This window comes from Hypanus sabinus, chromosome 7, assembly GCF_030144855.1.
Source record: "Hypanus sabinus isolate sHypSab1 chromosome 7, sHypSab1.hap1, whole genome shotgun sequence".
Taxonomy (NCBI): domain Eukaryota; kingdom Metazoa; phylum Chordata; class Chondrichthyes; order Myliobatiformes; family Dasyatidae; genus Hypanus; species Hypanus sabinus.
Genome location: NC_082712.1, coordinates 76,674,890 through 76,695,634, shown reverse-complemented (window position 1 = coordinate 76,695,634; position 20,745 = coordinate 76,674,890). Strand labels below are relative to the sequence as shown.

The window sequence follows — 20,745 nt, the reverse complement described above, 5'->3', positions numbered from 1 at the left end:
GTGGAGGCCAATTCTCTGGATGCTTTCAAGAAGGAGCTAGATAGGTATCTTATGGATAGGGGAATCAAGGGATATGGGGACAAGGCAGGAACCGGGTATTGATAGTAGATGATCAGCCATGATCTCAGAATGGCGGTGCAGGCTTGAAGGGCTGAATGGTCTACTTCTGCACCTATTGTCTCTTCCCTCTCCTGACAGTCATCCAGTTATCTATGTCTTTCACCTTGGACGTAACTACCTCCCTGAATATCCTGTCCTGTCGATCAACCCCTAAACCTCTCGAATGATCTGGAGTTCATTTACCTGCAATTCCAGTTTCCATAAGGAGCTGCAGCAGGATGCACCTCATGTTATCAAGGAGACCGGAGTTCTTCCAAAACTGAAATAAACAATACTGACTCTGGGCTAATTTTCAGTACACTAGCTATGCACTAATAGACAAATAAAGAAATAAACTTCTGTTTCTTTTTGCCAAAGTCTCAATCTCTCCACTCTAACCCTGGCCCACTCCACTTAAATCTGGCTTCTTTTCATTGGCTCTTCCAAGTGCCTAATTACCCCGCGATCTCTGGCATGCAGTATGTGCCAACTGGCCCTGCTCACTTTTTCAAATCTCACTCCCACAAAGCTCAAGCCAACAGCTCCTCATGATCTCAGGTGAGCAGAATGTCCTGACTAGCCACACTCACATCCTCAAGTCTTGCTCCAATGCACAAGCCAGCAGTTCCCCACAATTACAGGCACACAGAATGTACCCACTGGCCCTCTAAGCTTTTGAAATGTGGGCCCCCACAATGCACAAGCCAATGCCCCCTCATGGTCTCAGGTGCACAGAGATGTGTCCCCTATGCCATATGAAAAGAGGGTGTGAGAAAACAGAGAAACAGTGACCCACTAACTTAACATCAGAAACAGGAAAAATGTTTCACAGCTTAATATAGAGAACTTCATCCAGTTGACCAGAAATGGAAAGCAAGTTTGGCTGGTTGGAGTTCTTTGAGTACAGTAGGTGAGGGGAATGGAGGGGGATGGCAGTGTTGGTGAAAGCAATGGATGTGGTGCTTGAGGATTTTCAGAACTCCTTGAGGATAGCTCCAATAGGAGATCCCTAGTCAAGATTAGGGCACATGGAAGTGGGGTAATTTGGGGGCATTGACTGAGACCTGGTAATTAGAAAAAATGCAATAAGTAGGAGTGACCAAACCCTTCTCAGATTGGCAAGCTTGTACCACTGTGACATGCATTCAGCTTTGTGCTCCAGCATTTTGCAATCTATTTCAATTATTTGGCTGGAAGAGCTAAATATCACTTTTCAAAGTTTGTAAATTATGGGAAATTAAATGTGAATTTAAGTAATGACGTGGATGCAGAAGGCTTCAAGGAAATATAAACAAGCTGTGTGAAAAAGCAAGAATATAATGTGAAACAAATTGTGGAAGAAGATTTGATTGTAGGGACAACAAACCTTCACCCCAGGCTGAATGGACTAAGCAGTAACTAATCTGTGAACATACGATTCATTCTTGGTTTAACAGGTAACAGCGGAGGTTAATTATTGAATTGCACTGTACGTTGGGATACAGGCAGCTGATGGCATGGTAATTTGAAGCCTAGGATGAAGACATGGAAATTCTGGATATTGGGGTACTGGCAGCTGAAGAAAAGGGAACTCAAAGATTAGGGTACAGAAGGCAAAGGAATTCTAGAAATTTGGACACAGGCAGCTGAATGCATAGTAGTTTTTTAAAGATACAGCATGGTAGCAGGCCATTCTGCTGCAGTTAGCCAATGCCCATCCAATTACACCCATGTGATTAGTAAACTTATCATCTGTATGTCTTTGGAATGCAAGAGAAAACCAATGCACATAGCAGATGGCACTTAATGCAGACATGTGTGAGGTGTTGCATTTTGAGAGGACAAACCAGGCTAAGGCTTACATTGTGAATGGTACGGCTCTGAAGTGTGCAGTGGAGCAAGAGGATGTGAAGGTAAAGATCCATAAGTCCTTGAATTTGGTGTCATGTGTAGATAGGGTCATAAAGGGCAATTTTGGTACATTGGCTTTCATAAATCAGAGCATTGTGTATAAGAACTGGGATGTTGTGTAGAAGTTTCTCGAGACATTGGTGAGGTTGAATCTGGAGTACTGTGTGCAGTTCTGGTCACCGACCTACAGGAAAGATATCGATCAGCTTGAAAGAGTGTAGAGAAAGTTTATAGGATTTCACAGGATTTGATGACCTGAGGTATAAGAAAGGGTTGAAAAGGAGAATGAAGTATTCAAAATTATGTGGGATATAGATAGGGTGAATGATTGCGAGCTTTTTCCCATCAGCTTGAGTAAGACTGGAAGTTATAGCTTAGGGTGAATGGTGAAATATTTAAGGGCAATCTGAGAGGAAACTTGTTCACTCAAAGTTGGGGGGGGAGGTGGTGCAAGTCTGGAACGAGTTACCAACAGAAGTGGGTTCAATAGCAATATTTAAGCGAAGTTTAGATAGGTACATGGATAGCAGAGGCTGGGGGGATATGGTTCGGGTGCAGGTAGATGGGACTAAACAAAAGATCAGGTCAACATGGACTAGATGGGATGAAGGGCCTTTTTCTGTGCTGTGGTACTTTATAATTCTCGAACTAACAAGACTGGCATAGATATGGTGAGCTGAAGGCCTTGCTGTATAACTTTACGACACTGTAGCCCTATAAGAAAACATAATGCTGATAAAAGATCAAGGCTTTTAGCATCATTATTCTCTCGGGTCTGTTGATTTTAATCGAATATTTACATTTTTTCAACAATACGTTCACCAGCCAATCCCAATAAAAAGTCTCACATTTTATCTCTGTCATCACGGTGTTCTTAGATAGAAGCAGTCAATAACAATATCTGTTCTTCTTTAATGTGTGTGATCCAGATCATCCTGCTCCAATGGACTTCAAAATTTTCCCCAAAAGTCAAACATCTCTGAGGCTGATATGGAAGCAAATCCCTGAAACCCGCGAGGAAAGTACCTATCACATTGAGTGTCACAGTACCAATGACAGTATGGGTCAGCCTACCATCCTGGAGGTCCCAGGTAACCTCTCTAGCCTGGATATTGAAGGTCTGCAACCCAAGCAGCAGTACCAGTGTCGTGTTTGGGCACAGAGCAAATTACACGGGGAATGGTGTGATATGATGGCCACGTGGACATACAGCGATAGTAAGTTCTTCCTTCTTGGTATCTGTTCACACTTATTGATGCAATCTAGTCCAACGAGTTTTGTAGGATTTGATCGATGGATTAGAGTTGGAAGTGATGGGCATGTTAGAACAGGAAGAGGGAGGTGGTGCGGGGTACACATGGAACCATATATATTGTCCAAGGATATAGCACCAAGACATTCATAAGAAATCTAATTCAGAAGGTGATAGAAGTGCAGAACTTGTGCTCACTGAGAACCTGGAAAAGTACACCAGGAAGTACAGAACAGCAAGACCTGGGTGAGCTGAAGAGGAAGGTTTGTGGGTACATAGCAAGTGAAGGCCAATGAAGTCCCCTTACAGATGGAAATGGAAGACTGTACAATGATTTTTCTTAAACATTTCTCAATATCTCTTAAACTTTGCTGTCATTTCTGATTCCAAGCCTTCCCCTAGAGGTACATTCCAGCACCTACCACTCTCTATGTTAAAAAATATTACCTTGTATATCTCCTTTAAATTTTAACGCTCTCATCTTAAAGCTGTGCCATTTATTATTTGACAGTTCCACCATGGAAAAAGTGCCGTGCCTCTTATTATTTTATTGTGTAAACTTCTGTCAGGTTGTCCCTCATCCTCTGAAGGCCCAGAGAAAACAATTTAAGTCTGTGCAGACTCTTCTTGGAGCTAACATCCTGGTGAATAATTTCTGCTTCACATTCTTCCTATATCGTATTGCACACAACACTCCATCCTCAGCTGATCCAGATTCCCTGTAACTCTTCATAACTTTCTACATTGTCTAGAACGCCAGATATTTTAATATCATCTGCAAATTTACTCATCATTCCAAGTGCTTTAACATCCAAATTGTTGATATAAATTACACTCAACCAAAGTCCAAGCATCCACTCCTGCGGCACACCACTAGACACAGCCCTCCAGTCCGAGAAACAACTGAAAGAAGTGACCTTGGAGATAATGAATGCTTTGGTTATCATCTTCCAATGTTCTGTAGATTCTGGAATTGGTCAATTCATTGGAGGGGAGCAAATGTGAAACAACAGTTTAAGAAAGGAGGGAGTGAGAAAACAGGAAACATCTGCTCTGTTAACTCAGAGAATTAAGAAATCCGTAATGGTTCATAAAGTTAGAGTCCATGGAATTGGAGCTAACATATTTAAAGGGATTTCAAATTGTTTATTGGACAGAAAGTAAAAAAGTGGGAATAAATAGGTCTTTCACAAGTTGGGGGTAGTTAAGAGTGGGGTGCATGGACATCAGCTATTCACAATCTGCATCAGCGGTTCAGCGGAGGAAAACAAATGCCATATTTCCAAGATCATTGTTTACTGAGCTAAATGAAATTGTGAGTACAGACAAGTGTGTGAAAAACCCAACAGCATGTGCCTCTGCTAATAATGTTGCAGATGGAATTTAATGTGAGAAATGTGAGGTCATCCACATTAGTTCTCCGAATAGAAAATTTTTGCAGAGTCATAGATTCTGACAGCATGGAAATTGATCCTTCCTTCTGCCAGCTCCATAATTAGAATGAAGAACAAATCCACTTTCCATCCCTCAATGCTCAGCTTCCTATGCCATGGCATTTCAAGTACTTGTATAAATATCTTACCGTTGTTAGAATATCTATTTCCATCACCCCTCAGGCAGTGCATTCCAGATTTCAAACCTCCTTGGATAATAAAAATATTTCCTTGCCTTATCTGAAGTCAAGCCTGGGCAGTGCTAATGATTTCCACCACTTACCCTGTCTGTGCCTCATAACTTTTAATTTTCTCAGGTCCTCTTTTGCTCCAAGGAAAAGAAAATCAGCCTACTCAGTTCTCCATCACAAGCAACGTCCTGGTTTATCTCCTCTGCTCCCTTTCCACTGTGAAATCATCTTCTTACGGTGTGGTGACTTCAAATGAGGCCATTTGGGGAGTACTCTGGAAAACCTGCCTTACTATGGTTATCTTAACAGTCAATGGAAGACAGAGGAGCTGACATGTAGACAAATTAGAGAGAAATATGTGACTAATAGATTCATGGCTTCAACTTCCCCAATCACTTACTATGAAATGTTTAGAAAGACGGAATTTTTGAAGTACACCCACTTTAAAGTGAGCTAGTACATAGGATGAAATGGACTGTACTTCATATTTTACATTGTTATGATCTTGTCTCTTATTGTTTATCTGCACTGCAATTTCTCTGTGGCTGTTACACATATTCTACATTCTGCTGCTAATTTTACTTTGTTTTACCTCAATGCATTATATACTGACATAATCTGTATGAAAAATATGCATAACCAGCTTTTCATTGTATCTCAGAATATGTGACAATCATAAACCAACTCCAATTCCAAAATCAGACCTAATCTCTGAAAGTACACAAGTGGGTGAAGTGTCAATAGGACAGCATATGGGAGATGGTGATTATAATTCTGTAGATTTCTGGGAAGTCATGGGATGAGGTTGGTCTTGATGTGAAGATCCTGAACTAGGGGAAGATACTATTTTACTGCTGCTAAACTGGAAGCAGCTATTTAAAGGTCTAATCAAACAAATGGCAACATCAACACAATTCACTGATTTCTTCAGCAGATTGCTTGTTGCCCTAACAAGTGGGAGTTATTCAGAAGTGAAACAGTGAGATCAGGACCAACATGTTGCTTAAGGATGTAAGTCTAACAAACCCTGGCTATCAAGAGATATTGCGAGCTGGATAAAGAAAAAAAATTAAAAGTATCCAGCATCCATTTTGTAAGATGGTCCATCAGTGGTATAGAAAGTCAAAGCCAAGGACACTGCATATCTTTATATATCTGCCTTTAAAGATTTGAGTGCCTAATCCACTGCAGCTCACTCAGTTAGACATTACCAGGATTTCAGCTTCAGTCAGGTGGTTAAGAAGTAGATTGTAGTGCAATTAATAATGGGTGTCATTATTTTTAACAGAACAACCTCCTGCTCCCACCAACATCAAAATTTTTAATATCTCCGATTCTTCGGCTTTCATATCCTGGGCAATTGAAGATGGCAACTCAATATCTTCTGTTATCATACGTTACAAAATTGATGGGGCAGATGACTACACTCAGGAGACAGAAATCAAAATAAAAGACAACATTTCACAGTTCCAGTTGCGAGGTCTGGAGCCAAACTCACCTTATCTGGTGGAACTCCGTACGAAGAACAACATTGGAGAGAGTGAACCCATTCTGACAATGGAACTTCACACGCTACAAAAGTCTGCAGGTACAACCTTCTTTCCATAAATTATCATGTAATTATCATGCAAACATGAGGAAATCTGCAGATGCTGGAAATTCAAGCAATACACACAAAATGCTGGTGTAACGCAGCAGGTCAGGCAGCATCTATAGAGAGAAGTGCTGTCGACGTTTCAGGCCGAGACCCTTCGTCGGGACTAACCGAAAGGAAAGATAGTAAGAGATTTGAAAGTAGAAGGGGGAGGGGAAAATGCGAAATGATAGGAGAAGACTGGAGGGGGTGGGGTGAAGCTGAGAGCCAGAAAGGTGATTGGCAAAAGGGATACAGAGCTAGAGAAGGGAAAGGATCATGGGACAGGAAGCCTAGGGAGACAGAAAGGGGGAGGGGAACACCAGAGGGAGATGGAGAACAGGCAGAGCGATGGGCAGAGAGAGAAAGAAAGAAAAGGGATGGGGGCCTCCCTAGGCCTCCCATCCCATGATCCTTTTCCTTCTCAGAATTCTGGAATCCTTTCAGGAGGTTCCTGAAACAAGCTGCCAGGGGTGTTGGTATGTAACGTCTTCTCACAGGCATTAAGAGAGGCACATGAACATGAAGGAAATGGAGGAATATGGATCATGTGCAAACATATTAGAAAAGATTAGAAATACTGATAACCTACAGCACAATACAGGCCCTTCAGCCACAAAGCTGTGCTGAACCTAGAAATTACCTAGGGTTACCCATAGCCCTCTATTTTTCTGAGCTCCATATACCTGTCCAGCAGTCTCTTAAAAGACCCCATCATATTCGATCCACAACAGTCACCGGCAGCCCATTCCACGTACTCACCACTTACTGCGTAAAAAGCTCACCCTGGACATCTCCTCTGTACCTACTTCCAAGCACATTTAAACTGTGTCCTCTCATGTTAGCCATTTCAACCCTGGGGAAAAAGCCTCTGACTATCAACACAATCAATGCTTCTCATCATCTTATACACCTCTATCAGGTCACCTCTCATCCTCCGTCACTCCAAGGAAAAACGGCCAAGTTCACACAACCTGTTCTCATAAGGTATGCTCCCCAATCCAGGCAACATCCTTGTAAATCCCCTCTGCACCCTCGCCTTCCTGTAGACAGGTGACCAGAACTGAGCACAGTACTCCACGTGGGGTCCGAGGGTCTGACCAGGGTCCTATATAGTTAGTTTAATTCAATATCATGACTGACACAGACATCATGAGCCAAGCTCCTCTTCCTGTGTTGTACTCTTCTATATTCTATGTTGTATGTAGCAAGAATGGTTCCAGTAGCAGTGCGGAATCAGATAGAAGCTGAAAGTCATTAGTAAGAGAGATACAAGATTTTTTGCCAAGCAAATTTCTGTGACCTGGAATGTGCTGTCTGAAAGATGGAAGTAGGTTTGATAGAAATTTAGAAAGTAATTGAATAAATATTCAGAATCAAAATCAGGTGTATAATCACTGTCTTATGTGACATGAAGTGTGTTATTTTGCAACAGCAGTACAGCATAGAGAGATGTTGATGGGTTTGTGGACCATTCAGAAATCTGATGGCAGTGAGAAAGAAGCTGTTCCTGAATCACTGTGTGGATCTTCAGGCTCCTCTACCTCCTTCCAGATGGTAGTAATGAGAAGAGGGCATGACCCTGATGGTGAAGGTCCTTATTGATGGATGCTGCCATCTTCTTGAAGGTGTCCTCATTGGTAGGTGGGGATGTCAGGATGAGAGGGAGTTGTGACCATGATAGGGCTGGGTGAGTCTGTAGCCGTCTGCTGCCCTTGTGATCCAGTGCGTTGGAGCCTCCATTCCAGGCTGTGGTGTGTGTATGGAATTGGAGTAGTCAATGAACAACAGGGCAGCTGAACAATTGGCTGGCACCCAATAGATAGTGATCCTTTATCAATTCGCTGCGCATGGCTGAGGTACTGTATGTCTGAGCACTGGTGCTGTTTCTTACAGCTTACACCGAGCAGACGACTGGGCACCTACTGCTCTATGCTATCCTGGGATCAGCAGGAATGACCTGCCTGACCATTCTCCTGGCCTTCTGTATTGTGATTCACTTCAAACAGAACAACTTCCAACGGAGAATAGTGCAGGCTTTTCAAAACAGCACGGTAAGTTTGCAGAATTAAGCTCTGATCTTCCAACTGCTTTGTTTTTAGGCGTGTTATACATATAAACAACAGGTAATGAGGAATATTGTTAGAACACTCAAGAACAAAGAGGGGTACTTGTGCCTGGAACACATAGAGACTGACAAGAGATTGTGGAGGCATTAGTAATAATCTTTCAAGATTTGCTAGATTGTGGAATTGTTCCAGAGGACTGCAAAATTGCAAATGTCATCGCACTCTTTAAGAAGAGAGGGAGGCAGAAGAAAGGAAGTTATAGGCTAGTTAGACTGACATCAGCAGTTCAATAGTAAGGATGAGGTTTCATTGTTTTTGGAGGCACATGATAAAATAGGCTAAAGTCAGCTTAGTTCCCTGAAGGGGAAATCTGAGGAAATAATAGGCAGAGTAGACAAAGAGTTAGTATATGAGGAGCTTTTGATGGCTCTGGGCCTATGCTCACTGGAGTTTAGAAGAATGAGGGGGAATCTCATTGAAACCTATTGAATATTGAAAGGCCCAGATAGAGTGGATATGGAGAGGAGGTTTACTATAATGGTGGCGTCTAGGGCAGATGGGCACTGCCTCAGATAAGGATATCCTTTAGAACAGAGATGAGCTGGAATTTCTTTAGCCAGGGGTCAGTGAATCTGTGGAATTTATTGCCACAGACAAATCATTTGGCATATTTAAAGTACACATTCATAGGTTACATGGAGAAGGCAGGACAATGAGGATCAGCCAAGATGGAATGACAGAGCAGACTTGATAGGCTGAATGGCCTAATTCTGCTCCTATGTTTTATGGTCTCGCTGCAGATTCAGGACATTGTGAGAGAGGATGGAGAGCAGCTTAGATCAAAATCTATATGGGTACCAATGACATAAGCCAGAGCAGGGATGAGGTCCTGTAAAGTGATTATAGGCTTCTACGTAGAAAGTTAAGAACCAAGATTTCTAGGATTATATTCTCAGGATTTGTGGATCATCAGGGTCTCTTCGAGGGCATGTACAGACAAGAAGGTTTGCATCTGAACTGGTAGGGTATCAATATCCTCACTGGGAGGTTTGCTATTCAGTGGGTTTACACTGGTGTGGCTGGGGATTTGGTATCTGCAGCAGCAGGACAACAGGTAGTCGGGTGAGAGTAGGTTTGTGAAGGGTTGACGTTATGCTGGTGGGTGGGCTGGCCATTCACAGGCCTGGGCAGTGGAAAGTCAAGGGCTCTGCCAGGGCCAACTGCCTGCTCCTCTCCTAAGATACTTTCATACCCGGCTGTCCTTGGAGAGGGAGCATGCCATCACCATGGGTACAGTGGGGAATTTCCAGGAGTGGTGAGCTCCCCCCAGGGAACTGACTGTTTTACAGACAGTAGTAATCATATTCTAATCTAAATGTACTCACTGTCTTGTAAATACTGAATGTCTATACCTTGCGTATCTGTTATGTAAATAAACTTTTATAGTTCTGGGAGAAAAAGGGGTGAGGGCAAGAAAGTTGGCATGACAAGTGAGACTAGTAAGGACGGTAATTAAACACGATGGGCCCGATGGGCTGAAAAAGCAATGGTAGAGGCATTATGGGTAAGGAGGATGAACCTTTAGAGCATGGAGAACATGAAATTGCCATTACAGAGACCTGGTTGCATGAGAGACTGGACTGGAAGCTCAGTGTTCCTAGGTGAGATGTGATGGGGAGAGAGGTGAAAGAGCCAGAGGATTTGCACAATTGATAAGGGGCAATGTCCCTCAGAGAGAACACATTGGAGCTGTCATCCACAGAGGCAAATTGGGTAAAGCTCAGAAATAGGATGGGTGCAAGTTCTCAGGTAGGATATCAGAAAAACAGATATGAATACAGACTATGGAGAGGTGCACAAACAAGCGGGTTGTCATAGTGGGGGCTTTAACTTCCCCATTATTTACTGGAACTTCCTTAATACAGGAGACTTCAATGGAGCAGGATTTCTTCAGTGCATCCAAGAGGGGTTCTTGAAATGGTATCAGGATTAACATCACTGGCATATTTTGTGAAATTTATGGCTTTGCTGCAGCAGTACATTACAATACATAATACTAATAAAACTAAATTTTAATAAGTATATATTAAAACTTAAATTAAATAAGTAGTGTAAGAAGAGAGAAAATACAGTGGGTGAGGTACCGAATGAGTACTTTCCATCAATATATTATGGAGGAGAACATAAAAATAGAGCAGTACACAAATTACAGGCCCTACAGCCCATGTTGTTGTGTTGACTTTTTAACCTCAGTGTAGGGAAGAGCAGAGCAGAGGACAGTGAGAGACAGGATTCATGCACATGTGGAAAGGTAGGGCCTGCTTAGTGACTTTTACCTTTACTTTGTGTAGGACAAATTACGCCTGACAAAAATAATTAATTTTTTTGCAGGTGACAATGTTGCTTGATAAAATTAAGGCAGTGGGCATTATCTACATGGACTTAAGGAAGCCTTTCCATATGGTCCCTTATATTAGGTTAATTCAGAAGATAAAGATGCCTGGGATCTAGGGTGAATTGCAAGTTTAGATTCAGAACTGGCTTACCCATTGAAGGCAGAAAGTAGGAGTGAAAGCCTGTTATTCTGGCTGGAGGCCCGTATTGGTGGTGTACCACAAGGACTGGTGCTGGGACATCTCAGTGATGGTTAGAGATATAAAGTAGTTCAATCACTTGGATGAAAATGTAACTGGGTAGATCTTTAAGAATTCTATGGCTCTGGCTGAGAACTTTTAATCTTTGCTGGACATTAGTGAGGTGTAATATAACAGGAAAACATCAAATGTGGTCTCTCTTTTCAAGCATGACAGCAAAAGTCCAGGACAAATAGGATTAAAGAGGAACTACAGCATCAAAGGCAAAAGGATAACTAAGGGAGAGCATAGAACCACTCAAGGATAAAGGAAGGAGCATATGTGGGAGTCAGAGGATGTGGTTAAAGTCCTAAATGAATACTTTGTATCAGTATTTACCAAGGAGAAGACTGTGGAGGACCATGAGATGGAGTGTGCCAACACATTGTAGCGAAAGGACAGGCAGGAAGGAAGGGGGGGGGGCAGTGTTGCTGTGATGGTAAAAATGAAATCAAATCATAGAAAGAGGTGACATAGGGTTGGAAAATATTGACTCATTCTGTTCAGATCTAGGGAACTGCAAGGGTCAAAAGACCCTGATGGGACTTGTATACTGACCCCAAACAGTAATAAAGATGTAGTCTACAAATACAATGAGAGATAGAAAACACGTGCTAAAAGGACAATGTTACAATAGTCATGGGGGGGTTTCAGTATGCAGGTGGATTGGGAAAATCAGGTTGGTGCTGGATTCTAAGAAAGATGGTTTTCTAGAGCAACTCATGGTTGAGCCCCTAGGGGATCAGCTGTTCTGTATTCCACAATGTGCAAGGTGTGCTGCAATGAACCAGAATTAATTAACATGCTTAAAGTAAAAGAATTTTTAGGGGCAAGTGATCATGAAGAAGGAGAAAGCCCTTAACTCTGAGTGGAGTCATGGGGACGCCGTCGTGTGGGCTTTCTTTTTTTTAACGAGGCTGAGTTGCTAGCTCGTCAGTCAACCCAGCATGGATAGAAAGCCTGCGAGGGAGCTGGCTGGATTCGAACTCAGGAGCCTTCACTCCGAAGTCCAGCGCTGATGTCACTACACCACCAGCTGGCTAGCAAGTGATCATAATATGATCAAATTCACCCTAAAATTTGAGAAGGAGAAGCTAAAGCCAGATATATCAGTATTACAGCAGAGTAAAGGAAATTGCAGCGGCGTGAGAGAGGAGTTGGCCAGAATTAATTGGAAAAGAACACTGGCAGGGATGATGGCAAAGCAGCAATGGCTGGAAGTTCTGGAAGCAATTCAGAAGGTATAGGATATATATAAAACCCAAAGGGGAAGAAGTAAAGGCAAGATGACTCAACTGTGGCTAACAAGAGAAGTCAAAGCCAACATAAAAGCCAAAGAGAGGGCATATGATAGAGCAAAAATTAGTGGTAAGTTAGAGGATTGGGAAACTTTTAAAAACACACAGAGGGAATGAAAAAGTCATTAAGAAGACAAAGATGGTTACAAAAGTAAGCTAGCCAATAATATTAAAGCAGATACCAAAGTTTCTTCAGATACATAAAGTGTAAAAGAGAGGAGAGAGTGGATATCGGACCACTGGGAAACCAATGCTGGAGAGGTAGTAATGGGAGACAAGGAAATGGTGCATGAACTGAATACCTATTTTGAATCAGTCTTCGCTGTGGAAGACACTGGCACTTGCCATACAAAGAGCATTTGATGGCTCTGGGCCTGTATTCACTAGAATTCAGAAGAATGAAGGGGGACCTCATTGAAACCTATTAAATGGAGAAAGGCTTTGACAGAGTGGATGTAGAGAGGATGTGGGAGTGTCTGCAATCAGAGGACACAGCCTCAGAATAGAGGAGCATCCTTCTGGAACAGAGATGAGGAGGAATTTCTTTAGCCAAAGAGTCCTGAGACTGTGGAATTCTTTGACACAAGCAGCTGTTGAGGCTAAGTCTTTGTGTATACTTAAAGCAGAGGTTGATAAATTTTTGGTCGTTCAGAGCATGAAGGGATCTGGGAGAAGGCAAGAGCTTGGGGCTGAAAGGAAAATTACGAAATGGTGGAGCAGACTCGACGGGCCAGATGGCCTAATTCTTCTCCAAATCATATGGTCTTATGGTCTTATATTGGGGCTTTTTGAGGTTGGTAAAAAAGTAATATTAGATCTCTTAACATGGAACTTAAAACAGAATAGCACGATGCAGACCCTTTGGGCTATGTTGTTGTGCCGATGTTTTAATGCACTCTAAGATCACTCTAACCTTTACTCCACCCCCCCCCCCCCACACACACAGCTCCCCATTTTTATTCATCCATGTGTATATCTAAGTAACTTTCCAATGTTCCTGCTGTGTTTGCCTCTACCACCAGCCCTGGCAGGGTGTTCCACACACCCACCACCCTCTATATAAATACCATACCTCTGACATCTACCCTACACTTTCCTCCAATCACCATAAAACCATGCCCCCTTGTGCAAGTTATTTTCAAGCTGGGGAAGTGTCTCTGCCTATCCACTCAATCTAAGCCTCTTATCATCTTTTACACTTCTATCAAGTCACCTCTCATCCTCCTTCACTCCAAAGAGAAAAGACCTAGCTCTCTCAACCTATCCTCAAAAGACTTGTCCTCTAATCCAAGCAACAACCTGGTAAATCTCCTCCGCACACTCTCTAAAACCTCCACATCCTTCTTAAAATGAGGCAACCGGAAATGAACTCCAGTGTGGTCTGACCAGTGCTTCATAGTCCTGCAGTTCTTGTACTCAATTCCTTTACAAATGAAGGCCAACACACCATGTGCCTTAACACCCTATCAACTTGTGCAGCAACTTTGAGGGATCTGTGGACATGAACCTCAAGATCCCTTTATTATTCCACACTGTTTAGAATCCTGCCTTTAACACTGTGTGATCTTCCAGAGTGAATCATTTCTGACTTTTCCAGATTGAACTCTGTCTGCCACTTCTCAGTCCAGTTCTGCATTCTATCAATGTTCTTTTGTAACCTACGACAACCTTCTACACTCTCCACAACACCACCAACCTTCACGTCATCTACAAACTTACTAATGCACCCAACCATTAGTTTAGTCTTTAGTCTTTAGACTTCAGTTTTTCGTCTTGTTTGTCTGGTGGATTTGGAGCTCCTTTCCAGGGAACGCGCTAGACAGTAGTGCGATATTAATATGCAGCAGCCTCTCCGGACTCTGGATTGGGGATTGCCAAACATTATGTGGATTTTCTGGTTTAGTCTGTTTTGTCATATGCTTTTGTGATATCATTCTGGAGGAACGTTGTCTCATTTTTTAACTGCATTGCATTTGTGGTTTCTAAATGACAATAAACTGAATCTGAATCTGAACCACTTCCTCGACCAAAACAGTCCATGCGGAACATCACTGCTCACAGACCTCCAGACAGAATAAACTCCATCTACTACCACCCCCTACCTTTTGTAAGCAAGCCAATTCTTAATTCATGCTTAAAGAACATTAAGGTGTAAGTTTCCAAGGCACAGTGAGACATACCCCAGTTTACTGAGAGAGTCTGGAGATGAGATTGCTGAGGCCTTGATCAGATCTTCATTTCCTATCTAGCTTCAGGTGAGATCCCAGAGAACAGGTGAGAAGCTAGTATGAAATTCTACAGCACAGAAACAAGCCCTTCAGCCCATCTAGTCTGTGTCAAACCACATCCAAATGATTAGTTTGGTTCATTCCAGACTCTTGCCACCCTGTGAGTTAAGAAGATCCTCCTCATGAACTCCTTAAACATTTCTCCTCTCACCTTTAACCCATGACCTCTAGTTCTAGTCTCATCCAACCTCAATGGAAAAAGTCTGCTTGCATTTACCATATCTATATCCCTCATAATCCTTCCTCATCCTTGCTGATGATCAACACTGACACATCTCAGGGATGTGTGCCTTAGCCACTACTCTACTCTCGCGATACCCATGATGATGTGACTAGGTATAGCTCACATGCCATGTATGAGTTTGCTGGTTGAGTGGTGTTGCAGTAACAACTTTGAACTGAGCATCAGAAAGGCAAAAGAGCTGATTGTGGACTTCAGGAAGGGGAAGATGAGGGAACAAGAACCAATCTTCATTGAGGGATCAGAAGTGGAGAGACTGCGCAATTTCTAGTTCCAAGCTGTCAAGTTATTTGAGTATCTTTCTGGGTCCCAACATATCAATGCAGCCATAAAGAAGGCAAGACAATGACCATATTTCTTTGGGAGTTTGAGGAGATTTGGTTTGTCACACAAAACGCTCAAAAACTTCTGCAAATGTACATGGAGAGCATTCTGACAGGCTGCATCACTGTGTGGTATTGGGGAGCTACTGCAGAGTTCAAAAGAAGTGAGAGAAAGTTGTAAAAATTAATAAGCTCTATCTTAGATACTGTCTTCCGTGGTATCTGATGCACCATCAATAACTCACACTGAGACGTAAGGCGAGATATCGGCTTTTATTGACTGGAAGAAGGAACCAGGAGTGAGTGTCTATCATACTTTGTCCTGGAGACTGAGGCCGAGCGTCAGGCCTCAGATCGCCTTTATACAGGGGCCTGTGGGAGGAGCCACAGGAGCAGTCAGCAGGGGGCGTGTCCAGACAGGCACATAGTTCACCACATTCACCCCCCACTTTGTTTGAAAGAGTCCCATGTGGCGAAGTTTCTTACAAGTCAAGTCTATAAGGTGGTCGAATCTGTCGCTGCGATCTACGTAGCACCGGCTGTGATCGCATGGATGCCGGCGACATTGGTGATTGCACAGGGGACAGAGGTTGCGCTTGTTCTTGCCCACTAGGCGCCGGTGATCCCTCACGCATGTGCGAGGCGCCTGGTATAAATGCGTACGAAACGCCCGGTATACAAGTTGCGTGAGGAGTCTGTGTAGGGCCTGGTGAGTACGGTGTCACCTCTGGTGCAGGGTTCATAGTTACCGGAGAACCTTCAGGGTAGTGGTCTGCTGCACCTGCGGGTCCCAGGTCGCGGATGGAGACCGTGTCCTCCCGCCCATCAGGTAAGACCACGTAAGCATACTGGGGGTTCGCATGTAGAAGGTGAACCCTCTCTACCAGCGGGGAGTATTTATTGCTCCTCACATGTTTCCGGAGCAGCACTGGCCCCGGGGACGTCAGCCAAACTGGTAGGGTGGTCCCAGTGACAGACTTCCTGGGAAAAGAGAATAGGCATTCGTGAGGGGTGGCATTGGTGAACGTACATAACAGAGAGCGGATAGAGTGCAGTGCCTCAGGGAGGACCTCCTGCCATCGAGAGACCGGCAACCCTTTTGACTTAAGGGCTAAAAGTGTGGCCTTCCACACTGTGGCATTCTCCCGCTCCACCTGGCCATTACCCCGGGGATTATAACTCGTGGTCCGACTGGTAGCAATGGCCCTAGCTAGCAAGTACTGGCACAGCTCCTCACTCATAAAGGAGGACCCTCTATCACTGTGGATATAGCAGTGATACCCAAACAGAGTGAAGAGCTGGCGCAGGGCTTTTATGACGGACGTGGCAGTGGTGTCGGGGCAGGGGTTGGCAAAGGGGAACCGTGAGTACTCGTCAATAATACTGAGAAAATAGACATTGCGGTCAGTGGAGGGAAGGGGGCCCTTAAAGTCAACACTCAGTCGCTCAAAAGGGTGGTTGGCCTTGACAGGTTGCGCCGTGTCAGGACGGTAGAAGTGCGGTTTGCACTCAGCGCAAATTTGGCAGTCCCTGGTCATCGTCCTGATGTCCTCTAGGGAGTATGGCAGGTTCCGAGCTTTCACAAAATGGTAAAATCGGGTGACCCCCGGATGGCAAAGTTGTGCATGAAGGGTGTACAGCTGGTCGAGCTGTGTGCTAGCACATGTTCCCCGGGATAGGGCATCAGGGGGCTCATTGAGTCTGCCAGGCCGGTACAGGATATCATAGGTGTAGGTGGAGAGTTCTATCCTCCACCGCAAAATCTTATCATTTTTGATTTTGCCCCGCTGTTGGTTGCTGAACAGGAACGCAACCGAGCGCTGGTCGGTCAGCAAGGTGAACCTTTTGCCAGCAAGATAGTGCCTCCAGTGCCTAACAGCCTCCACTATGGCCTGGGCTTCTTTCTCCACCGCGGAGTGTCGAATTTCGGAGCCTTGGAGGGTGCGAGAAAAGAATGCTACTGGTCTGCCGTCCTGATTGAGGGTAGCAGCCAGAGCGAAATCGGAGGCATCACACTCCACTTGGAAGGAAGCGGTCTCGTCCACCGCATGCATCGTAGCTTTGGCAATGTCCGCTTTAATGCAGTTGAAGGCCGCGCGGGCCTCAGCAGAGAGGGGAAACGAGGTAGACTTGACCAGGGGGTGAGCCTTGTCTGCGTAATGGGGGACCCATTGGGCGTAATAGGAAAAAAAACCCAGGCACCGTCTGAGGGCCTTGAGGGTGGTGGGAAGAGGGAGTTCTAACAGGGGGCGCATACGTTCGGGATCAGGGCCAATAACCCCGTTTTCCACGACATACCCAAGTATAGCAAGGCGGGTGGTTCCAAACACACACTTGTCCCTGTTATAAGTAAGGTTCAGAGCTGCGGCCACTTGGAGAAATCATTGGAGGTTGGCGTCGTGATCTGGCCTGTCGTGACCACAGATGGTGATGTTATCCAGATAGGGAAATGTGGCCTGCAGTTGGTACTGGTCCACCATCCGGTCCATTTCCCTCTGGAAGACAGAGACACCATTCGTGACACCGAAAGGGACGCGCAGGAAGTGATAGAGCCTGCCGCCCGCCTCGAAGGCGGCGTAGGGGCGGTCCTCTGGGCAGATGGGGAGCTGGTGATAAGCGGATTTCAGATCTATTGTCGAGTACACCTTGTACTGAGCAATCTGGTTGACCATATCCGCGATGCGGGGTAGGGGGTACGCGTCAAGCTGCGTAAACCTATTGACGGTTTGACTATAGTCCACCACCATCCTATTTTTCTGCCCAGTCCGAACAACAACCACCTGGGCCCTCCAAGGGCTTGAGCTTGGCTCAATGATCCCCTCCCTGAGCAGCCGCTGCACCTCCGACTGAATGAAGGCCCTGTCCCCCGCGCTGTACCTCCTGCTTTTGGTTGCCACAGGTTTACAGTCGGGGGTCAGGTTGGCGAACAGTGGTGGGGGAGGGACCTTGAGAGTGGAGAGGCTGCAAGTGGTGTCGGTAGCGCAGCTGTCGGCCTGGTTCTGGATGGGATGTGCGTGCCCGTGTGTGTGTGTGGTCAGTAGCGGGGTATGTGAAGAAGTCCCACAAAACTGAGGATTCCTGACAGTGAGTGGTGGGAGGGGCCCGTCGTATATCATAGTCACACTTTCAAGATGGCTCTGGAAGTCCAGCCCCAATAGCACAGGTGCGCACAGATTAGGCATGACCAGGAGCTCAAAGTTCCGATACTCTGTGCCTTGCACCACCAAAGTCGCTACACAACCCGCCCGGATGTCTGCGGACTGCGACCCAGAAGCCAAATGGAACCTCCGACTGACCGGCCGCGTTGCAAGTCCGCAGCGTTGCACTGTGTCCGGGTGAATAAAACTCCCAGTGCTGCCCGTGTCAAACAGGCATCTAGTCCTGTGCCCCTCCACCCGGATATCCATCATGGACCTTGCAAGCTGGTGTGGGGCGCTTTGGTCGAGGGTTACAGTGGCCAGAGTTGAATCGCCGTCTTGGTGCCCGGTAAGCATCGGAGGGCCGGGGGCGGGGCATGCTGACGTTGACAAAGATGGCCGCTCACATCCGGGGTACCCGGTCAGCATCCGAGGATCGGGGGCGGGGCGTGCTGACGTCGACAAAGATGGCCGCCCACATCCGGGCATGCAAGATGGCGGCCCCCACGTTTCACCCGCAGCGCTGCACTCCGCTCGAGGTTGAGACTTACAGACCTTGGCGAAATGGCCCCGCTTTCTGCAGCTGGAGCAGGTCGCTTCTCGCGCTGGACAGCGTTGTCGAGGGTGTTTTTTTATGGCCACAGAAATAACACACGGGCTTCTGATGGGCCACCGCCGTGGTCAGGGTCGGGGAGCTCGTGGAATCGCGACTGGCAGCGGCGTTGGCGAATTCGCTCGCGGGAGCCGGTGGTGGCGGGGTCTGAGGTGTCCACGGAACTGGCGGGGAATCGCGCGACTGGACAGCGTCGGCATAGTGCAGCGCAGCTTCCAGAACGTTGGTCGTCTCGATCGCCGTGCGTAAGGTAAGATCGGAGTGTTCCAGCAGCCGCTGGCGCATGTACACTGACCTCAGTCCCGTCACAAAAGCATCTTGCACTAGCAGCTCCACATGCTGTTCTGCCGTGAGCGTCTTGCAGTCGCAAGGTCGGACGAGCATCTGTAGTGCTTGGAGAAACTCAGCGCACGATTCGCCAGGCCGCTGTTGCCGGGTAGCTAAACGATGTCTTGCGTAGATGGTGTTCACCAGCCGCAGGTACTGTCTTTTGAGGGTGTCCAGTGCCCCATCGTAGGTCGGCAGGTCCCGGATAATGGAGTAAACTTTGGGGGTGACCCTCGAGAGTAGGATTCTGTGCATAACGGCGGGTTCAGTTGCACGAACCTCCTCCAAGTACGATTGGAAGCATGCAAGCCAGTGTACAAAAGCGAGAGCTGCGTCAGGGTCTTGTGGGTCCAAATCCAACCGGTCCGGACGCAAAACGGGTTCCATGTTTTAAAACTTCCAGTCAATAAAATTGATGCACCATCAATAACTCACACTGAGACGTAAGGCGAGATATCAGCTTTTATTGACTGGAAGAAGGAACCCGGAGTGAGTGTCCATCATACTATGTCCTGGAGACTGAGACCGAGCGTCAGGCCTCAGATCGCCTTTATACAGGGGCCTGTGGGAGGAGCCACAGGAGCAGTCAGCAGGGGGCGTGTCCAGACAGGCACATAGTTCACCACAGTATCCAAGACATCAACAAACAGCAGTGCCTCCGGAAGGCGGTGTCCATCATTAAGGGCCCCCATCACCCAGGACATGCCCTCCTCTCATTGCTTCCATCAGGGAGGTGGTACCTAAGCCAGAAGGCACACACTCAATGATTCAAGAACAGCTTCTTCCCCTCTGCCATCTAATTCCTAAATGGACGTTGAACCCATGAACACTACCTCACTTTGTTATCATATTATTTCTATTTTTGTGCTATTTAAATTTAACTAATTAATATACATATACTTACTGTAATTGATTTACTTATTTTTTCCTACATTATCATGTATTGCTTAGCTGCCGTTAAGTTAACACATTTCACAACATATGCCGGTGACATTAAAACCTGATTCTGATTCTCATCTCTGTTCTGAAGAGATGTCCTTGTCCTTTGCCCTCTTCGAGACTCATCCACTACAGAAAACATCCTTGCTATGTCCACTTTATCTAGGCCTTTCAATATTTGATGAGATTTCCTCCCCACCCCCACTCATTCTTCTAAACTCCAGTCCCTGTGGAACACCACTAGTCACCAGCAGCCAACCATAAAAGACCCCCTTTCTAAAAGACCTCCTGCCATTTAGCCGATCTTTTTATTTACTTATTTAGTGATACAGCGCAGAGCAGGCCCTTCTGGCCATTCGAACCTCGCCACCCAGCAACT

At 45.5% G+C, this 20,745-nt stretch overlaps 1 protein-coding gene across 3 annotated transcripts in view; it reads left to right on the top strand.

The window, feature by feature from the left end:
* tek (TEK tyrosine kinase, endothelial) overlaps window positions 1-20,745 on the top strand; it is a 211,530-nt gene that overhangs the window by 114,450 nt on the left and 76,335 nt on the right. For all 3 annotated transcript variants that reach the window (XM_059974911.1, XM_059974912.1, XM_059974913.1), the window contains 3 exons: window positions 2,919-3,206; window positions 6,154-6,453; window positions 8,395-8,552. In XM_059974911.1, coding sequence (XP_059830894.1) covers window positions 2,919-3,206; window positions 6,154-6,453; window positions 8,395-8,552 — 746 coding nt within the window. The remainder of the gene's footprint in view (window positions 1-2,918; window positions 3,207-6,153; window positions 6,454-8,394; window positions 8,553-20,745) is intronic.